Source organism: Nyctereutes procyonoides, unplaced genomic scaffold (assembly GCF_905146905.1).
Source record: "Nyctereutes procyonoides isolate TBG_1078 unplaced genomic scaffold, NYPRO_anot_genome, whole genome shotgun sequence".
NCBI lineage: Eukaryota > Metazoa > Chordata > Mammalia > Carnivora > Canidae > Nyctereutes > Nyctereutes procyonoides.
In genome coordinates this window covers 2707781-2727661 of record NW_026575143.1, presented here as the reverse complement: position 1 = coordinate 2727661, position 19881 = coordinate 2707781, and the positions used below count along the sequence as shown (strand labels likewise).

Sequence of the window (19881 nt, the reverse complement as noted above, 5' to 3'; positions counted from 1 at the left end):
GTGCGGGAGAAGGGATATGGCAATTAGTAAATTTTAAATTCACAACAAAATTCCTGAGTAACTTATGAACTATTCTGGGAGAGAAAGGACCACAGATAGAGGACGCTAAGAAATCAGATAGAAACAAAACTTAAAAGCTGGGCCCAGAAGATACCAACTTCCACATTCCCAGCTAGCAGCAGGGATCTCTATTTTTTCAGAGCCTACACTAGCAATGCCACTTCACATGATGAACCTCTAGCAATCTTGGCTCTCAAACAGGGTCCAGGGCAGTACAACCTGATGGAAGAAGCCCAGCAGAGTGGTTTGGAACATGGCTTTAGGGGTGGGTCGGTATTCACACTCAGTCTGGCTCTGCCACTGGACCCGACCCCTGGTGAACCTTTGTCATCAGTACCCCCCTGAACCTTTGTGTTTACCTTCTTTATCCATAATATGTGATTAAAAAGAGCACCTACCCTAAAGGGTTATTGTGAAGATTAAATAGGTCATTGAAATAATGTTCTCAGCGGACTGTCCACCAGTATCAACACTCAATGAATACTAACTGCTTGCCATGGTACTGGTGGAAATACAATGCATGAGGGACACCTCTTCTCTTTAGGGAAGTCCTCACGACCATCATGTTCCCCAACAAAATCAGAAACAGGTGCCAAAAGGTGATAGTGAATAACACTCTAAATTAACTGGAAGAGTAGAAATAGAGAAGCCTTAATACAGAAAGCATTATGCAGTTAGTTTATGCAGTTAGTTTACATCAGTTCATTTCATTTCAAAGCCCCCGTTCCTGTGTTTGTACAGTGAGTGTAAACTTGATCTTTTACTATTTTTTTTTTAGGACTGAAATTCATACATGAACCAGAAAGAGGCAATATTTTTAACATAGAAGAGATGAAAGTTATAATATTATATAGTATAATATTACATATGATATATATCCTAATATATAATATTTAATATTTATTTAATATGGAAAATTAAAGATGGCATTGCAGGAGCAACTAAGGAGATAAACCTCATTTAAGAATCAGACTATCCTAGGCCTCAGGAGGCCGGCCCCCACGTGCTTAGCTCCATGCCCCCCGCCCAACCCGGCTAGTAGGGAAAGGGGAGAGCTCCAGAGCACCATCTGTCTGTGGTGGTGCCCACAGGTGACCCAGCCTGTAAAGGGCTATATGGGCATGGCCTTCAGAAGGGAGGGACCTTTCACCAGCTCACTCTGCTGCTCAGGAAGCTCTTGAGGAGTAAAACGAGGGTTTGACTTCTTTTAGAGACAGAATCTTACACCATCTCCAGAGCCTGGCATTTTAAGGCTCAGGAAGGCACGAATAGGGCAATTTTAACATTTACTCCTTGCTTGAATCTGTGACCCCCTCAAAGATACTGCTTGCCATGAAAGCTTCAATTTGGAACTGTACCTTTTTAAAAAAAGTCTGATGTAATGGAGAATACTTAAATCATTTATGGCTACTAAGAGCAGGGAAAACGGTAACTTGAACAATAAACCAAAGGACATGATGCAGACCTATGGAGCGTGAAAAGGCCTGCTCTCTGGGGACTGTCTTGATCAGTCACAGGCAAGCTTTGGAAATGACATCATCTTCCAACGATGGGAGCAAACAGCAGCACTGCCCTGGTGTGGTAGCTTGTCATAAGCTGTAAAATTATTCCAGGTAGAAATTCATCACATACACTGTCACCACTTACTCAGGGAACTTTATTCATTCATTCATTCATTCAACAGTCTGGATTTCACCTGAAGCAGATCCTGAGATAAGGATTCAGGGCTTAGTTTAATGGAGCGGTAGAGGAGTGAAGACGGGATGTGCAGGGAAAGGCAGCCCAAAAGCAGTGTCTCAAGCCTGTTACTACTGTGGCCAAGGGGAGCTCAATGCCACAGGCAAACTCTGGGTGCTGGGAAAGGGTGTTGCTTGGCCTCTCTCTCTGGGGTACACACAAAATAGCGAGGGTAGTGGCTCTCTTGACTCACACTGGCTGACGAGTGCACTGCGGAGGTCATGACCAAGGCCCTCCAGCAGTCCTGCACAGAGCAGCAGAGCTTCCTGCCACAGCCTGGAAGTCTCAGGCCTAGAGGCAGAGACTGGCCACCGGAAGCCGGAGGACGGGCACCCTGACATCCGTTGGGCTTCCTGGGCCCTGACTACGCACCACTCAGCCTGCAAGTGGTACAGCAGAGGCAAGGTTAACCCAGCCTGCTGTTGGCAACCAATCATTACACCACGCGTGATAACATGCATGTGAGGCAGTAGTGAGTGCACAGAGAAGTGATGCCAAAGAGCGGGACAGGAAGTGATAGGTGGGAGGGAGTGCTGCTGAGCAAGGCTGGAGAGTTACCCCTAAAAGCGGACACCCATGAACCTATGAGAAGCTGAGAACAGATTATTTCAGGTAGAACGATGAGCAAGGACGAAGGCGCTGAGACCCACAGTTGGGCAGGGGGGGGGGGTGGGCAGTGCAACTGCAGTGAGGTTCACAAAGGCAAGAGAAGGAGCGAGGCCTGAGGGGTGGGAGGTGGGAGACAAGTCATGGGGGAGCCAACAGTTGACTCTACAGATTTCGACCTCTCCTCTGAATGTACTTGGACACCTGCCAGGGGCTGAGCAGAGAGAGGAGAACGAGATGATGTGACTTCTAGCTGCTGCGTTGAGAGCATACTGCAGGGGAGCAGGGGGAGGCAGGGAGGGTGGCTGGAGGATCGCTGCTGACATGCAGGAGACAGGATGCAGGTGGGGACTGAAGGACCAGAGCTCCTGAGCTCCGTAGAAATGATGAAGTAAATGGGCCTTTGTTGTTGTTCATGAATAAACTGGATGTGGAATGTGCAGAAAACACAAGAGCCAAGGATTACCTGAAGGCTTCGGAGCTAAACAAGTGACCTAAACTGGAGCTGCAATTATCTGAGGAGGGAAGAAATACTGGGAAGTGAGTTGGCAGCACGCTAGGTGTCGACGTTCAAGCGAGCAAGTGAAGAAGCCGGAGGACCCATATATGTACAGATCACGGAAGATGCGTGGGCAGGAGACGTGCATTTGTGGGTCACCTGCCCATAGACTGTACTTAGAGCTTGGAGGCTCCGTTTCCTACGAATCTAAACATCCTGTGTTACTGCAAAGGGAAAGAGAGAAAAGCACCAAGGACTGAGTCTGGGGGGCACCCCGGTACCGGAGGGGCAGAGTGGATCTCAGACCCCACAGTGAGGACGACCCAGAGTGGCCAGAAGACAGGCCGAGCGCCCGGCCCGGGGGACCTCAGAGGAGCCCAGGAGCCCCCACGCCAAGGTCCGGGGGACCAAGGCAGGGCCTAGGGGAGACTCAGCCGTGAGGAGGCCACGGGGGATGGGGGGCAGGGCGAAGGGGCTGGGGCTTCAAAGAAGGGAGTTTAAGAGAGAACAGGAAGATGGAGATGACAAATGCACATTTCTCAAAGGGTTTGTGATAATGCATAGGCGGGAACATGAGGTAGGAGTTGACTCTGCTCTAAGCTGGGGAAGGGACAGCGCCACGTGGCCCAGGAGAGAAGGGCAGTGCTGCCCTACTCTGCAGGGACCCCGAAAGGCTCGCTGGAGCCATGCCCATGGGGCAAGAAAGTGCAGAGCTGCTCTGGGCTCTGCTCTGGGTGTGGGGAGCCCTCAGCGGTGCATCCAGCCCACAAAACATGCAAGCAGAAAGGTTACCAGGAGACACGGCCAATTCACTATGATAGGGAATTTAATCCAATTTTAGTCTTTTGTTTCTAAATTGGCTATTATTAAATAGGTCAGAAGAAAACCATCCAACATTCAATTATGTAAGAGGTCACTTCCCCAGCGAATTCTTTAAAATACTATTTGAAAGAATCAAACAATCACCTTTATACAATAATTTGTGGCTTGACAAAAATATATTTAGGAATACCAGGTACTTGAGTCCATTATGTTTAATGTGAAAGATGCAGAACCTCTAATGGTAACAAATAAAAACATTCAGAAAGAATATTTCCAATACATGTTTTGATAAATGTCATTAGCTTGGCCTGTCTTCCAGTACATTTTTCAGTGGTGTGATAGTATTTATTTACCCTGTGTTATTAGAGAGTGAATAGTCACTAGCCTTCAATTTTCACATCAATTGCAGAAAAAAAGATTCCATTTTCCACACCGTCTGGAATTGAAATTGACTTAGCATCTCAGAACTGTCAAAAATTTCTTTTACGAAAGGGTTTGCTTTACAGAGACTATAAAGTAGGTGTCATCCTTGACACTCGCATTCTATATTCATGCTGCAGGTCTGTGGAAAAGCAGCATTAAGGAGCATCAGGAAAGGTCTTAGAAAGGCCTAGCCGTCATGCTTTGTGACTCCTCTGGCTCCCTCGCAGTCAGTTTCCGTGCTGTAGATGTCAGAGGTTCTCTATTTAAAACTGCTAACAAAAAAAAAAAAAAAAAAAGAATAATTCTAGAAGAATATGATGTCAGCTACCCTAGAACTTGGCTTTGCTATCAGGTCAGTCTGACACTTATTTTCCTGTGTTAAAAATGGGAACCTCTGTTTCCACTCGAATTAGAAGAAGCATATATTAAATCCTTGGGATTTACAAATGTGAAACTTATCCAGAGGGATCCTCCCAGTACGTGTCTTCACACAAGAAGGCCGGTCTCTGTCCAGCTCACCCAGGAGAAAACAAGTAAAATTATGCAAAAACCCCTCGTTAAGTTCTTCTTTTCTATTGGAAAGTATTGTGCCTGTCTCTCATATAGCTGGGTAGACATTTCCACAGATGTATTTTAACTGCATTCCCTAAACCAGCCCCAGTTTAGACTGAGTGCCAATGTGAAACTGGTCACATTCACCCAAAGGGCAATTAGGCCCGAGCCATAAAAATCTACAAGCCCCGCTATTTCCAACATCAACAAATAAACACGGTTATAGGTGCCTCCTTCCTGTGATACAGGTGAGGGCTTTTGCCTGGCGGGGCTAGGGGGTGAGGCTGGGCTGCAGCTGCTGCCAAGTCTGAGCAAAGTCCTGTCCTCACTGGCACACAACCCAGCTCCAAAACACCCTTTAGCAAATGGTTCTCTGCTTCATCACCACATTTGTTTTCAAGTACAATACAATCCCAACATTCTCAGAGAATAAAGCTAACTAGATAGAGCCCTGTCTATAATTCTGAAGACATGAAGAATGGAGAAGTGTTGAGTTAAGGCTTCTTGTAAGCAGAAGGCTTCCTCCTAAAGGAAGGACAGGCTGAGACCCACCTGCTTGTTCAGATAGGTGTGATTACAATCCTCAGTCACGTAGACTCTTTCCAGAAACACTGTTATAAAAGAGTGTGTGCTCTTAGCTCCCCGGGGTGTTAGCAAACCTCAGAATTACTATTTGCTAAAGTATCTCTACTTTTTCCCAGGAAGGACTTGCTGGGTCAGCCAACCCCCGGCACAGATACCTCTTTTCCTAACCTCCTATCTTTTGTCTAAACCCTCTAACCTACAAACGGACTAAACTTTGCTCAAAAGTACCTGGCAACCTGGCCAATTTGGTTATCAACTATGGGTGATAGTCCCAACCCATAGGCCTCCCTGCCCTTGAACTGTTCACCTGCCACCTGCTTGTGTCCTCAGCCACCATGTTATACAAGAAACCAAACTGGTACATTACTTCGTCTTGAAAGCAGATTCTAACATGGGATTGGTGTGTGCTGATGACTTCTGAATACGCCAGCAGCTAGACTATGGTTTTCCACTATGAAAAGGGGCTAATAAAAATGATAGGAAAAAACACTTCTCTGCCTTTTCAAGCAGTAATTTAAACCCCCAAGCTTGAAATCAAGATGAAAAAGTTCCAAATTGATTAATATGGAAATTACCAGACCATCAAAACTGCTGATGTCGTAAACAAAATTCGTCAACAGCCACTAAGAATTCATTAAAAGTAAATTTATTGTTTGTTTTAAAAATCAACTGTGCAATATGTGCTTCTCAAGACCTTTTTGAATCTGGTTTGTTGTTCATCTCTTCTCAGGCTTCAGTTTGGCAAGGCTAAATGAGAAACACGGTATAGACACACAGTTAGTAAGTACAGGTAAGGGAAGCAACAGTCATTCCTGTTTGTTATTCTCTCAAAGTTTAGAGTGTAATCCAGGCTACAACATTAAGTCTTAAAATCTGATCATGTTCATTGTATTCTGAAAACTATCATTATCTAAAAGGGGAAAGAAAGCAGTGTATCTGATTTCAACCAAACAAGGTTTCAAACTAAATTACCTATTTCCTCTTACAGAAGTGAATAAAACAGTGCTGCAAGGAACCAGGTAATCATTTTAACTGTAATTGGAGGATTTGATTTTAATGGTAACATTGCAACATTACTTTTGCTTTAGCTTCCTACAGCAATAGGTTCTCAGCCATCACATAGGGACAAAAGCACAAAGTGAACCTGCGGCATGCATGGGAAGGTCCCTTCTAAGAAACCTCCAGTTTGAGAGTGGGGACAATTCTACCATATTCAAAAGAGAACCATCCTAATCTTTTAGGCAAAGCAATATCAAATTATATATATTCCAGGGCTGAAAAAAGGGCAACACATCATCTTTAACGCTTACTGTCTGAGAACACTGTCCTAATAGAATTTTAGGGTTTTATCATTCTGTGGATTATCGTCATTTGAAGATGGAAACTAAGGCAAAAACACGTTGCTGACAAATGCTGTCCCTTTCCTTCAAAAATGAACGCCTTGGAAACAAATTATAGATCTCTCTCCTTCTAGAGGACAGATTTAGTTCCTTCCCTGATTAGTCACAATTTCATACAATTGCATTATTCTAAAAAATATTTTATAGTATTAAATTTGAATAGCCAAGCATCTGAGAATCAACATAAACAAAGACTCAAAATTCCAGACCCTCCTTCTGCTCCACACTTTGCACAAAGAATGATGACATTTACACGTCATGTTTACCTATTCAGTAAGCACAACTCAGGTTTCTTAGATACAAAGCCATTTTAATTAAGGCAACAGGAGTTCCTTATGTGCAAAAGATGTAGTACATATACAATGAGAAATTCATACAACCATAAAACACCTTACATTTGTTATTTGATTTCTTATAGATTTGAATTTGTGATCTAAAACTTGTATTAAGACAGCTTTTGCACTTCATGTACTCCATAATTTATAAACAGAAGAGTGATTCATAGGACTCAAAATATTCTTTCCTAGAGCTGTTTATCAATAATTAAATCATCTTTGTGACTACTATTCAATGTGTGAAACAGAAAACCATGTCATCTGTATATACCAGTAAATAAAAACATCTACACAACATGCCACAGTTTCCTCTGGTATCCTTTTAAAAACAGACTCCATATATTTGGCTCTCTTCAAATTTAACCAAAAATCATAGACAATCTATAGGGGTAGGAGCAGAGTGTGTGTGTTTGGGGGAGGCTTGAGGAGGAGAGCCCATGAGCCTGTTTTTAAAGGAAAATGTATTATTACCTCCTCGAAGGACTAAAGACAAAAAGCCCAATATGCCCGGAAAGCTAGATTCTCAATATTTAACGTCCCTGATCCTTAGCCTTTTCTTTCTGTTATCTGAACCAAAAAGAGGAAACAAAATCGTAACAACACACACACAAAAGCACACGCTCACACACTGACACACATATCCCTTCAGGCTGGAGTTGGGCAGCTGCACTTGAACCTCCTTACAAACTGTCCTAAGAAATGCGCATATGCATTTTGATTAAGCTATTTAAAAGCAACATTGCTAAGGAAATCACATCTTCTTCTCCTTAAGAGAGCAAAATGAAAGGAAGAGACTAATTTTAAAATCGGACTATATCCCCCTATGTTGTTAAAAAAAGAAAAAAAGAAACAATCTGAGAGTGTATTAGTCTCAACAGTGAGATTCAAAGTATAAGAGGTAGTTACAGAATATTTTGAAAAATCTAACAATGCTTTAGGAGTCTTCTCCAATACTAAGAACATAAAATAATGGTGTGAAGAAAGGATTAAGAGCCAAGAATCAGGGACACCTGGGTGGCTCAGTGGTTGAGCATCTGCCTCCGGCTCAGGGAGTGATCCCATACTCCCAAGATCCCACATCAGGCTTCATCATCATGTGATGAGTCCCACATCAGGCTTCCTGCGCAGGAGCCTACTTCTCCCTCTATGTCTCTGCCTCTCTCTGTCTCTCTAATGAATAAATAAAATCTTTAAAAAAAAAAAAAAGAGCCAAGAATCAGACAAAAAACTTATTTTATGTTTAATAAATTATTCTCAGATCATTTTCAAGGAGAAGTGTTTGGCAAACTTCAACCCTTTCCCAAAGGACCGAAGCAGTGGTCTGCACCAGTTGGAAAACAGCCACATTCAAGAAAACTAGACAAGATACTGAGACTCTACTTAAGATATATATGTATAATGTATATACACACATCCTTCACTTGGTGGCATGTTGTTCTCTTTAGAGAAGCAGCTCTGTTTTGTGGAACTCATACAGTCCCCTGGTATAAGTTCTCCCTACATGGCTCATTTTCAACCAGCAGCATTATGTCTTAAAGGTTGAGCAGGTGAGAGCTGTGTTTGCACGCGCACATAAAGTGTTAGCATCATGCCAATGCAGGAGGGGTAAATGACCTCAAGAGCAGAAATAGTGGTAAAAGGTGATAAAATAATTAGGAACTCATAAATTCTGAATACTGCTTTTGATTTTTATAAAACTTAACTAATTTTTATAATGGCTATGTTCAACAACGTTTGGCAAAATTTCTAAACATTGAGCAATTGGCTCTCACAAGCCAGTGTGGGCTGATTCTAGCAACCCACTGATGCTATGTTCCCAAAAAGTACGAACATCAGTGATTTTCTTTAATAGCTATTCTTAAACACTGGGAGAATACAAGCTAATTTTTTAGGAAAACAAACAAACCCTCTTTAACCCCTATACCTAAACACAGAAGTTAGTTTTCGAAAACATGCAGACCTTTGAATTACAAATTTATCACAAAGCTAGCTTTCATTACAGACTGCGGTATAATCTATAGAATCTGGTCTAAAGAAAACATCATATAGTGCTTTACAGCAAAAAGGTGGTTGTTGGGTTCAGGATCCCTCTGAAACATGCATGTCCCCATGGCCCCCCACAATATCTACTTCTCTGATCTCGGAAAGGAAAAACTCTACCCTAAGGCCTCTCTTATTCTGGAGTTGTAAATTATAGACAAAGCAATTTATAATGAAAATGAAAATAACATATTTTATAAAAACACACTCAAAATTTGCTGCTTTTTTATTCCATGAGAAGAACAAAGCACTGTATCTATCAGATTAATGTTGACTTATGAAGGAAAACTAAGAGGCATTCAGTGAGACTTTTAGGAGGGAACCAGGACCCATGGCTGCACTATCTTATTGAATGTTAAAAAAAAAAAAAAAAAAAAAAAAAGGAATGTGTAAGTCTCAGGTACTCATATCCTCTAATTTAAAGAAGACAGTAGTACATATTCCTTAAATTCCCACTGACGGGCAATGGTCTTATGTCCGTGCATTATGTAGGTGCCGCCTACGAGCTGTCAGTCTGCATATACAGAAAGAAAAGCCCCCTGGCTCACATAGAAACTGAAATAAAGTGGCAGTAAGAGCAATTTCATCCGATAGGCTTTCTTAGATGTGGAATATAATGGAGAACGATGATCTGACTAAAAAAGCATTCAAAAATATTATATCAACACGAAAAACTCTAATGTAAAACTGAAAATCCCAATGCTGTGAAGCATCAGAGATGGAAATCCCATCATATTTACACTAAAGCTAATGGCACTAATAGACCAGGCTTTGTTTTATTTAGGTCGATAGTTTACTTCTTCTATGCACTCGACTTAATCAGACATGTACAGAGCACATCTGTTTTGTTGTATGGCCTGTAGGCTGTGCCTCGAGTCCTCAACTTTGCAGGCCTGACGTATCTTTAACTCCCTGAGTTATTGAGGTCAACCTCATGCTCATAAATCAAGAAAATTCCATGGGAAAAAGAAAAAAAAAAAAAAAAACCTCTTGTTCACATTTTGCAATTAAAAAGAAGTTAAAAGGAAGGTATTCCTAATACAGAGTAACTATTTTCTGAAGAGTCAAGTGGCTATACTGCATGTTTTCAATTTGAAACCCTCATCTTGATATGTTTAGGGGTATAATTTATGGAACAATCGAGCAATCTTTATATTTAACATTAAATGCCGAATATTATAAATCACCTTAGATTAACGTTTATGGGAGAGTTTCAGTGCAACTTCTGAACAACTTGTCACTTTTACTGTGTAGTACAGATTTGTAAAAAACAATATGCTAAGTAATCCCAGAGTATAATTTAGATACACAAAAACAACTGTCAGGAAACAGCCAGAGACTACGTTTAATGAAATCTTTACAGACTAAAGTAATAAGTATTAAATTAATCAACACAGCTTAATTGAAGCTCTATTTGTAACATTTTTTATTAGACTTGTTATTAATGAACCTTTAAATGCTACCACTAAGTTGAGTTCTGTGTTACATTTAAATAATGAATCATTGTTCACACACACAAAAGAACAAACCCTGCTTTAATAGCTCTTTGTCTCCTTGGGGCTTTTACTCTTATGCATAGCTAAAAGGGAGACTTGTCCTTCCTTCCTCTCCATGGTTATTTACGTAGTTGGCAAGATATCATCTTTAAGGATGCTACCATGGTTTGAAATAACTAAAGTGAACTAAAGTGAAATCCTTGAGAAATTACATGTGCCAGAGCAAAGACTGAACATGAGAAAACATTTTTGGTGGACCTCAAAGACAAGATTTTCAAGTCTGTGTTTTTAGAATCTGTATTAACCTCATGCTCACATCTGTCTAGGGATGATCTGCTCTGAGTTGGTAAAGACTTACCTGAACATGTCTCCCAAGCCCTTCAGCATCCCCTTTTTGGCTTTCATTTTGTCTTTCTCCTTGTCTCTGTCCTTCTTCTTCTCTTTGCCAGCTTTATCCTTTCTCCTATCCATCTTATCGCCTTTCTCTTGGTTCCCATTCATGTGTCTCTCCAGAGAATGTGAAGGCTGATCACTGGCTGTCGATACAGACTCTCTCCCTGATCTTGAACTTTCTTCTGTGTCTTCTTCCACTTGGAAAGGAAACAAACAAACAAACAAAAATGGATAAGGAATATAGTGAACCAAAAGAACAAAGAGGAAGCTAAAATATATGTGTGAATTTTGCTTTCCCACATTTTCTACTGTGGTGACCCTGCTATCAACATGGACTACAATGCTACTTTTTTTTTTTAAGTTTTTATTTATTTAAGTAATCTCTACACATCCAAACTCACGACCCTGGGATCAAGAGTCACAAGCTTTTCCGACTGAGCCAAGCAGGTGCCCCAATGCTATTTACTTTCGAGGAGGATTAAAATTGAACACATGATGTGGATGGTTACTATGCACATGGGTATTCCTATGTGAAGATCACATGCCAACATAAGAGAAAAGAAGTTTCCTGGCGAGATGTTGATTCACTAGGGGTAACATCCTCCTTGATACAGAGCATGCACTGCTAGAGGGATTAGTAGGTGCTTATCACACAGCACTGACTCCTAAGGCTCCTGTGTATTGTATTTGCAAAATGCAAAGAAAACAAGCAGCCCCTCCTCAAGTGCTCCCTTTCCTCATGGATAAGGATAATGTAGATCTTACTCTGGCCCCTCATTAATTTGTGAAACTACACCATTCACTAGTAAGCACACCAATACCAGCACAGGGACTTCTCTCTTCAGGCTCCCAAATATGTGCATTTGTGATTTCTGCACACAAAAGACTGGATGGTTACAGTCTCTGTAACTTCTTCTTATATTGTCATTATATAAGGCCAACATCATAAGCAAAAGCTACTCTATCTTCTAATCCTAAATAACTCTGCATGAAAATGTGCAGATCAATAACTTCACACTCTCTTGAAGTTTGCAGATAAAACATCTGCTTAGTAATAAGAATATTCTATTCTTTGAACCAATGCTCTGTAAGCATATGGTCCAAAGGCACTTCAATACCCCAAAGTTTTTGATTTGAAAGAATGACAAGTAACTAGGGTAGGTTTCCACCTACCAAAAGAATTTTAAGAACTTATTAGGTAAAAAAAACAATAAATGTATATATTAACAGCCACTCTGATAAATATTTTCTAAGATCGGTTGCCTAGGATTTTCTTCCAAATATATTAAGAATTATTAGGGCTTCGGATTACCCCTTAACTTCTGAGTCATCTTATTCTCCTGCATCAACAAATAAAGTGTGAATTAATGTTTTTGAGCTTCTTTTAACACAGAACCAAATAGAACAGTTAAGCCTTTTCCCAATATTTCACAAAGAACTGACCTCTAAGTCAAGTTAATATATCTTCAAGTGAAATTCAGTCTTGCCTCTCCATCACCAAGGGACACTTGAGTTAGTAATACACAATAACAAAGTATAATAAGACCAGTTAAAACAAACTTGGGGGATCCCTGGGTGGCGCAGCAGTTTGGCGCCTGCCTTTGGCCCAGGGCGCGATCCTGGAGACCCGGGATCAAATCCCACATCGGGCTCCTGGTGCATGGAGCCTGCTTCTCCCTCTGCCTATGTCTCTGCCTCTCTCTCTAGCTCTCTCACTGTGTGACTATCATAAATAAATAAAAATTAAAAAAAAAAAATAAAACAAACTTGGTATCTTAGTGTTCTGCTGTTAAGCCCTCGAGAATCTGAGAAAAAATATTATCAATATGGTATGACCACTTCATATTAATACAGTTTTTAAAACAATGCCAGCTAATTAGCAAAATACAAAAAAAAAGTGTACAATTTCCTTTGTTGACACATTTGGTTAAAAACATGAGTCAATATATTTCTCATGCCAGCAGGTCATGCCTTAGAATAGCTAAAGAATAAAACCATCACCACATCTAAATCCAGAATATACTTCAGAGGTCATTTAGTCCAACATTTTCCATTTCTTGCTGAGAAAGGTGTGGGGCTAGCATACTGCCAGTCCAGGGATCTTTCTAGTATTATGTTCCATACAGTTATACTTCAGCAAGACCTTCATGCATTTCTTTCATCAACTCTACTGTTTGTAATTGCTCAATTCCATGCTCCATACAACACACATCGAGGTAATCTATCACCCAGTCACTACACAGTCTGCCTAGAAGATAATTCCCGGTGTCGGCATCATATTTCAGAAACCTATTGTCAATCCTACATATTCATTCAATGCCATGACTTGTGGCTCATGTTGATAAAATCACTCAAGAAGCTAGATCAAATGTATACAAAACTGTAGGACTGGCCAGGAACCACAGAAATGACTTTTGAAAGGTCTCCCTCTGCACTGGTTATCTAATTGTGAACCACTTTCCTGCTCCAAAGGATGCGGTAGACTTTTAAAAATTTGTTTTTTTTTTTTCCTCTTGGTTAATACAAATAGGAATGGTGCAGACTTGATAGAGAAAGCCTATTAAAACTTTCAGATGGGCATTGCTAGTGAAAATCCCTAGCCTTACAAATAAATGCTGAGTTTTAAGGCTATAATTTTTTGTAGTCTACACCGAGCAGTGAAAGAATATTCTGGTCAACTACCCAAAGATGTGCTATTATAGGCAGCCTTTTCATATATGAATCTCCTAAGAAAATATAAATATAGCTTTAGCAGGGTTGAAGCACCTAGTCTGACACCCTTAAACATGGTTGTGCCCCACCTGATTGCCAACTGCTGTTTCAACGCTTTGGGAAACCGGTATGGTCTCAACTGTGAGATAATCATCCAAATCATTATTAAACAATTCTCAGAAATTCTTGGGAACTATAAAATCTAGGTCTGTTGATACACTCAAGATAGATAAATGGATGCTAATGAATTTTCTAAAATTCCCAACAAGCGAAACTTCTTTTACCTACACTTCCAAAACTCTCTGTAACAAACTTTTATCATTGCACTTCTCAAATGATATGATTACATGTCTGCCTTCTAGTCTCTAAACTTCTAAAATGAGGACTGCTAGGCAGACACACGCAGATAGCGGATGAAAGACTACCAGCAAACCTGACTCATAACTTTATCCCAACCAAACTTTTCTCCAATCTCTAGGTATTGCCGTTCCTCTAGTTTCAGAACAATACCTACACTTCCCTCTAATCAAGCCTGCCAAAACTAGCCACACCTCAACAACAACATCAGGAAGGCTCATTGTACTTGGTTTAGCTCTAAGCAGGTTCTGGTATCTTTTTATGCGATTACTGTTAGTGCTATACGTGTTGTCTAATGGATTTTATAACCCTCTACAATACTGAAACTATAAACAAAAAAATGAGCTCAATAAATGTAAATGACTTAGTCTTCCACAGCAACCATTATCATAAATCATGAATGGAAGTATCAGTAGCAGTTCTGCTAGTTTTCTGCCTAATAGTTTTGGCAGAAGTACAAGGGGCATATGTCTGCTCTTGGCTTGGTAACAGAATAAAGGCAGTGTCTTCACAACTGACTATATGCTGAATTCATATTTGTTGCCAATTCTTTTCATATTCCCAATAATTTTCTGGTGTATGTAATACAACTTATTTTCTAAATTGAGTGAAACAGAGAAAATTGGTATTAAATTATTTATTAACTCCGAGTTCTGTAACCTCATTTTATAAAATCAAAAATCCTAGCTCAGTTTCCTGCTCCGAGCTAGTGGACTGGTTTAAAATGATACTTGCACATTTGAGAATTCTTTATGCTTAATCTGAACATTCTAATTTAGATAATACATTATCACAGAAACTCTTCTGGGAGTGTACTGATTTAACTAATCCCTCTGAATGCCAACTAATTAAAAATATTTAGCAATATGTGGCTTCCAATGTACAAACATAAGATGTTCTTTTAGAGTATCATAGTATATATACTTCGAACTCTAACATTATTTGATATAAAAAAATAAGAACTTTTCATTTTACCTTGTCCCCATGCAGAATTATGGTGGTTATCAAAAGCTTAAATAAGTTGGCTACACATGTATAATTGTTTTAAACATGTATATTCGAGGTCACTGATAATACTGGTCAGATTATTTTTTTAAAGTTCTACAATCTCTGTGCATGTAATACCACCCTTATAATAAGATACATAAAATACTGTTATTCCCTTAAACTTAAAGAAAATAGAAAAAAAATCATATAAACAATTTTTCAAGTAAGAAAAGTACTGGCAGTAAATAGCTTGATCAATTGTGTTCCTGCTGTAAATTATAATGCAAGAACTAATTACAAACTTACATTTAGATGATCTATTTTAAATGCTATGTTATATATTTCTTCTCTTTAATTTTGGTCCTTACAAATGATTTGATTTCCTTTTGCAGATAGCCTACACAAAGAAACATGATTATCTCCTTCCAAACAAATAGAAATTTCTATTTTTGACTAACACTCCTGCCTACTTTAACCTGCTCTATGCACTAAACTTTCCCACATGATTACCTGTGAAGGCAGATACTTTTAAAAGTTTCTTTCTGAAGAAGGTTTAATGTGAAGCTGCTCATTTCTCTTTAATGCAGCACCATCATTCGGCAATTAAAACATACCTAATTACCATGTTTTTAACAGATGCAAATGCAGCTCAATTAAAATTCTAGTACATGTTACAAATTAAGCTACTTAATTCTGCAAGGTATCATGGTAGGACTGGGTCACCAAGAAGTTTGGAAAAGATTGGGCACTTATATGTTAATGATTATGGAGGAAATGACGTTAGGTTTCAAAAGAAATTCAAAAGTTCTGCAGCTTCCGCTATAAATAAATACTTCTATCTAGTCCTCACAAACATTTTCCTAACAAAAATTCATTTGAGAGGTGTCTGGATGGCTCAGTTGGTTATGCATCGGCATAGGTCATGATCCCTAAGTCCCAGGATCAAACCCCACGTCAGGCTCCCAGCTCAATGGGAAGTCTGCTTCTCTCTCTCCCTCTGCCCCTTCCCTTGCTCCTTCTTTCTCAATCTGTCTCCCTCTTTCTCTCTCTCTCAAATAAATAAATAAAATCTTATAAAAAAAAAATGACTCTAAACCACATGTTCCTGAGAGTCTTTCTGTCTTTTCTCCCCCCATTGCTACTGTTGATACTGTAATGGTCTCCGTTGGTTGCTTATCCACAATCCTTTTCTCCCTTTCTTTCTAATGGATGGCTGATCATGTTCAGGAAGCAATCTAGCTCTAATAGGTTAATTCAGTATTAGACCAACTTATGGATGCCTGCCACTTGATTTAATAGTCCAGTGTTAGTAGTCTGAGCATGGCCCCCTCTGCCTGGATAGGCATATTTCCATCCTTGGGGAGATAGCTCACTCCCTTCTGGGAGAAAGTAAAAGGGATCTAAGCTCTGCAATTACCTTCTGGATAAGCTGAACTGTAGCTAGTGCAGCCAAAAGGGCAAGAAGACGATGGATCTTGGTAACACCACTGGGCTATGAAATCAATGGTCCCTGAAGATGCCCAACTCCAGACCTCAGCTATGTAAGACAGTGCATTTCCTCATGGTTTCAGCTGGTCTCAGCTGAAATGCAGCTGAAAGCATCCTAATAGGTACATTGCATAAATCAAACTAGAGCAGCTGTGGAATATCTAAAGTCTATCACAAGTATGAGAGTTAAAAGTTAATATAATTCTGATAGCTGTGACAACTTTGCTAGAATTAAATGATTTGTTCAGACTTGCTACTAGAGTTAAATGAATTGTTCAATAGGTATAAACAGAGAAACAAAACAAAACAAAAATGATAATATTACTTCTTAATCACCAGTAAATAAGTCCTTTCCTCTGAGGGCATAGCTCAAAGAAGCATCGTTAAATATTTGTTGACTGAATAAGAATGATTGAACAGAATCAATCATATGGAAAACTATCTTTTATTGTTCCCTATTTATAAAGGAACACTTTAGGTATTAGAAATACCTAATGATTGAACCACATATTGAGTAACTTATAATTTATTTTAGAAGACAAAGAATTAAATGGAATAATTATACACAGGATGACTAAGTCTCAGGAATTTATCTTCTTAAAACTAAAAATGAGTATGTTCAAGCAAGACATTAGTAATTGGAAAATTTCACTAGACTTAGCAAATTCACTGATCCCTACCAATTTCTACTGATTAATCTTAGGTTAAAAAAAAAAGGTAATAAAAATACATGAAGCCTGGACTCCCAAGCACTGCAAAATCCTATGCAGGATTCAAGAACTTTGGGGATATAAAAATTATTTTTGTTTCTTATTTTAGTTGAATATTTTGACTTTGGAAAAGAAGAGAGATGTGGAAAATGAACAGCTAGCGATACAGATGGTGTCGAATAACAGGATCTGCTTTTCTGGACTCTGACTTTTAACATTGGAATGATGAGCTCTTGGCAATGGAAAACTTTTTCAAAATGCTGAAAAAAAAAAAAAACAGCTGCCATGAAACCTGAAACATGAATTAAAAAGCTTTTACTCTAAAATGTGGGGTGGGAATAATAACTGATGTGATAAAGAACCAAGAATCTATGAAAGGAAAGAAAGATACGAAGGAACATGTGACATTTACCAGTGCTATCACAGGAGTGGTTTCAGCAACTGGAGGACAGGTCAAATAGATGATTCCAAAAACACTCTAATGTAAAAATATTTAATTCATTATAAAAAACAATAACTGTTTATGTTCGAATGAAGAGTAGCTAGAAGGGTGAAAACAATTAAGATCACTCTTCAAAGAACTGAAGACTTAACTACCAAAAACCATTTTGGGCTTCTACTTTTATCTTCCCGAAACTCCCTCCAACAAAACAAGTAAAATGCTCAAGATACTGGTAATAAAATATCAACTCCATTATTCTTCCCTTCCCAAGAGAATGGTACAGAACAATGAGGGTCATACCCTCAATTTTCTGAAACCCTGCACATTTACTTTCAGCATCTAATTGATTGTTACATTCAAATGATGGTGCACAATAGATATTGCTTCCTGTCCATAGGGACAATGTATAGTGAAGCTGAAGGCATTCCTTTCAACAGACCAAATGGATTGGTTACACAACCAAACGGTAGCACCGATAACTCTACTGTTGGAACTTCCACTAAAAATTTATTTTTGAGCTTGGTGTCGAAACTAGGTTTCAACAATACACAGAATATTATTTATAGTGTCAAAGAAATTCCAGGTTACTGCTCTTACTCTTTTAAGTAAAGAAAATACAAAAACAAAAATAAATAACAATTCAACAATGTGCAAATGTGATAAAGAAGTGGATGAGCTAGCCAGGCTCTATTTTGTTACTTATTGAGAAATCAAAGTGTCTATCTCCCAAAAGCCAGTGTTGTAACTATCAAGCCAGTCCATACAAGGAATCCACAAAAACTTCTTCATGTTAAAAAATGTTTTATACTAGAAGTCTCAGACACATTCTATAGCACTTTAGAAAGTCAAGGGATGTCCAGATTGCTTGGGAATAAGTTTCTTGAAGAAGGAAGACAATCTAATGTACACATAAGAGGGTAGAGGCAAAGTTAGGGGATAGTAAGAAGATACACCTTATGGACATTACACAGTCTGGACAAGAACAAGCCGGGGGGTTTGAAGGACAATGAGAATAAGAATGTGATTACAGAGCTTACTCAGCAAATCTAGAGATGCAGGACCAGTTAGGAGATCCTAACAATAACTTCAGATATTAAATAATGAGGATTTGGACTAGGTTGAACAGAAGGTATGAAATTAGTAGATTTCATGAGGAAAAATTAAGAAAGCTTGGTAATGGAGTGATTGCACAGTACGATGATGATTCTAAGTTTCAGAGCCTGGAAGCGCTAATGAGAAAAATCACATCATCATCATCTATCTTTATGAGATGCTAAGCGTGTAAATGCAGTTCTACCTTTTCTCTGTCATTGCCAAGCATCATTACTCACCTGGATTATTGCATTACTAGTATATAACTGATTTTCTTGGGCACCAGTACCACTCACTTACCACCCCATCCCCAATAGCAATCCCCGATCCTACAACCCCAGCAATCATACTTACTTGAAATTCTTCAAAGATACTTTAAGGTCCCTTCATATAAAATGCAAATAATTTCAACAAAGTTGTCTGTGATTTGTCTCCTGATTTCACTTAAATCTTATTCCTCATTATGCTGTCACCTGCACTATACACATCAACCTTAATCGAACTATGGCAATCCAGAGAAGGTCCCCACTCTGTATGTTCTGTCCCTACACACGGAGATAAAGACCACTCAAGCAATGGCACTCAACTCCACTAACACCTCTTCTGGGAAGCCTTCTCCCCCCTACCTCCCTTTCTGCTCTAATCCACATAAGCTAAGTGGGTACCCCAAACTTTGGTGCCATGGTAACCTGTGCACTATGATATAGCCCTTAACCACGTTACTTCTTAAGTATCAGTTTATCCACTGGGTTGAACTACGCCATGGCCCTCAGGAACTTACAGCCTAAAAATCAGATTTTAGGTGCCACAACTCATGAATATATGCTTAAATACTTCAAAGTAGCTTTAGTGTAGGGGCTTTCCCATTCGGAAGTTTAGTATTCTAGAAAAAGTCACAGGACTATGAATCAGAAAGTATGCATTCAGTATGATTCAGTTTCACAAGTATGCCCTTGGTCAACTAAGTAAATACTTTTTCCTTATCAAAAAGTGGTTAAAATGAGGATTCTATAATTCAAATACTTCAGATGTGACTTTTTGTTGTACTTTTAGCTTAAGTTAATATTCACCTACAAAAAGGAATAGGAGGAATAGTTTTGGCGACTTCACATGCTTACACCCATATTGCATTGGGAAACTTCCTA

General features: G+C 39.3%; 1 protein-coding gene across 23 annotated transcripts in view; it reads right to left on the bottom strand.

The window, feature by feature from the left end:
- Positions 1–19881, bottom strand: part of PARD3 (par-3 family cell polarity regulator) — a 651879-nt gene that overhangs the window by 180161 nt on the left and 451837 nt on the right. For 21 of the 23 annotated variants that reach the window (XM_055308634.1, XM_055308637.1, XM_055308641.1 and 18 more), the window contains one exon: positions 10914–11145. In XM_055308634.1, the coding sequence (XP_055164609.1) occupies positions 10914–11145 (232 nt within the window). Of the gene's footprint in view, positions 1–5914; positions 6032–10913; positions 11146–19881 lie in introns of those variants that run through there. The other 2 variants (XM_055308642.1, XM_055308643.1) reach the window with 1 other exon arrangement.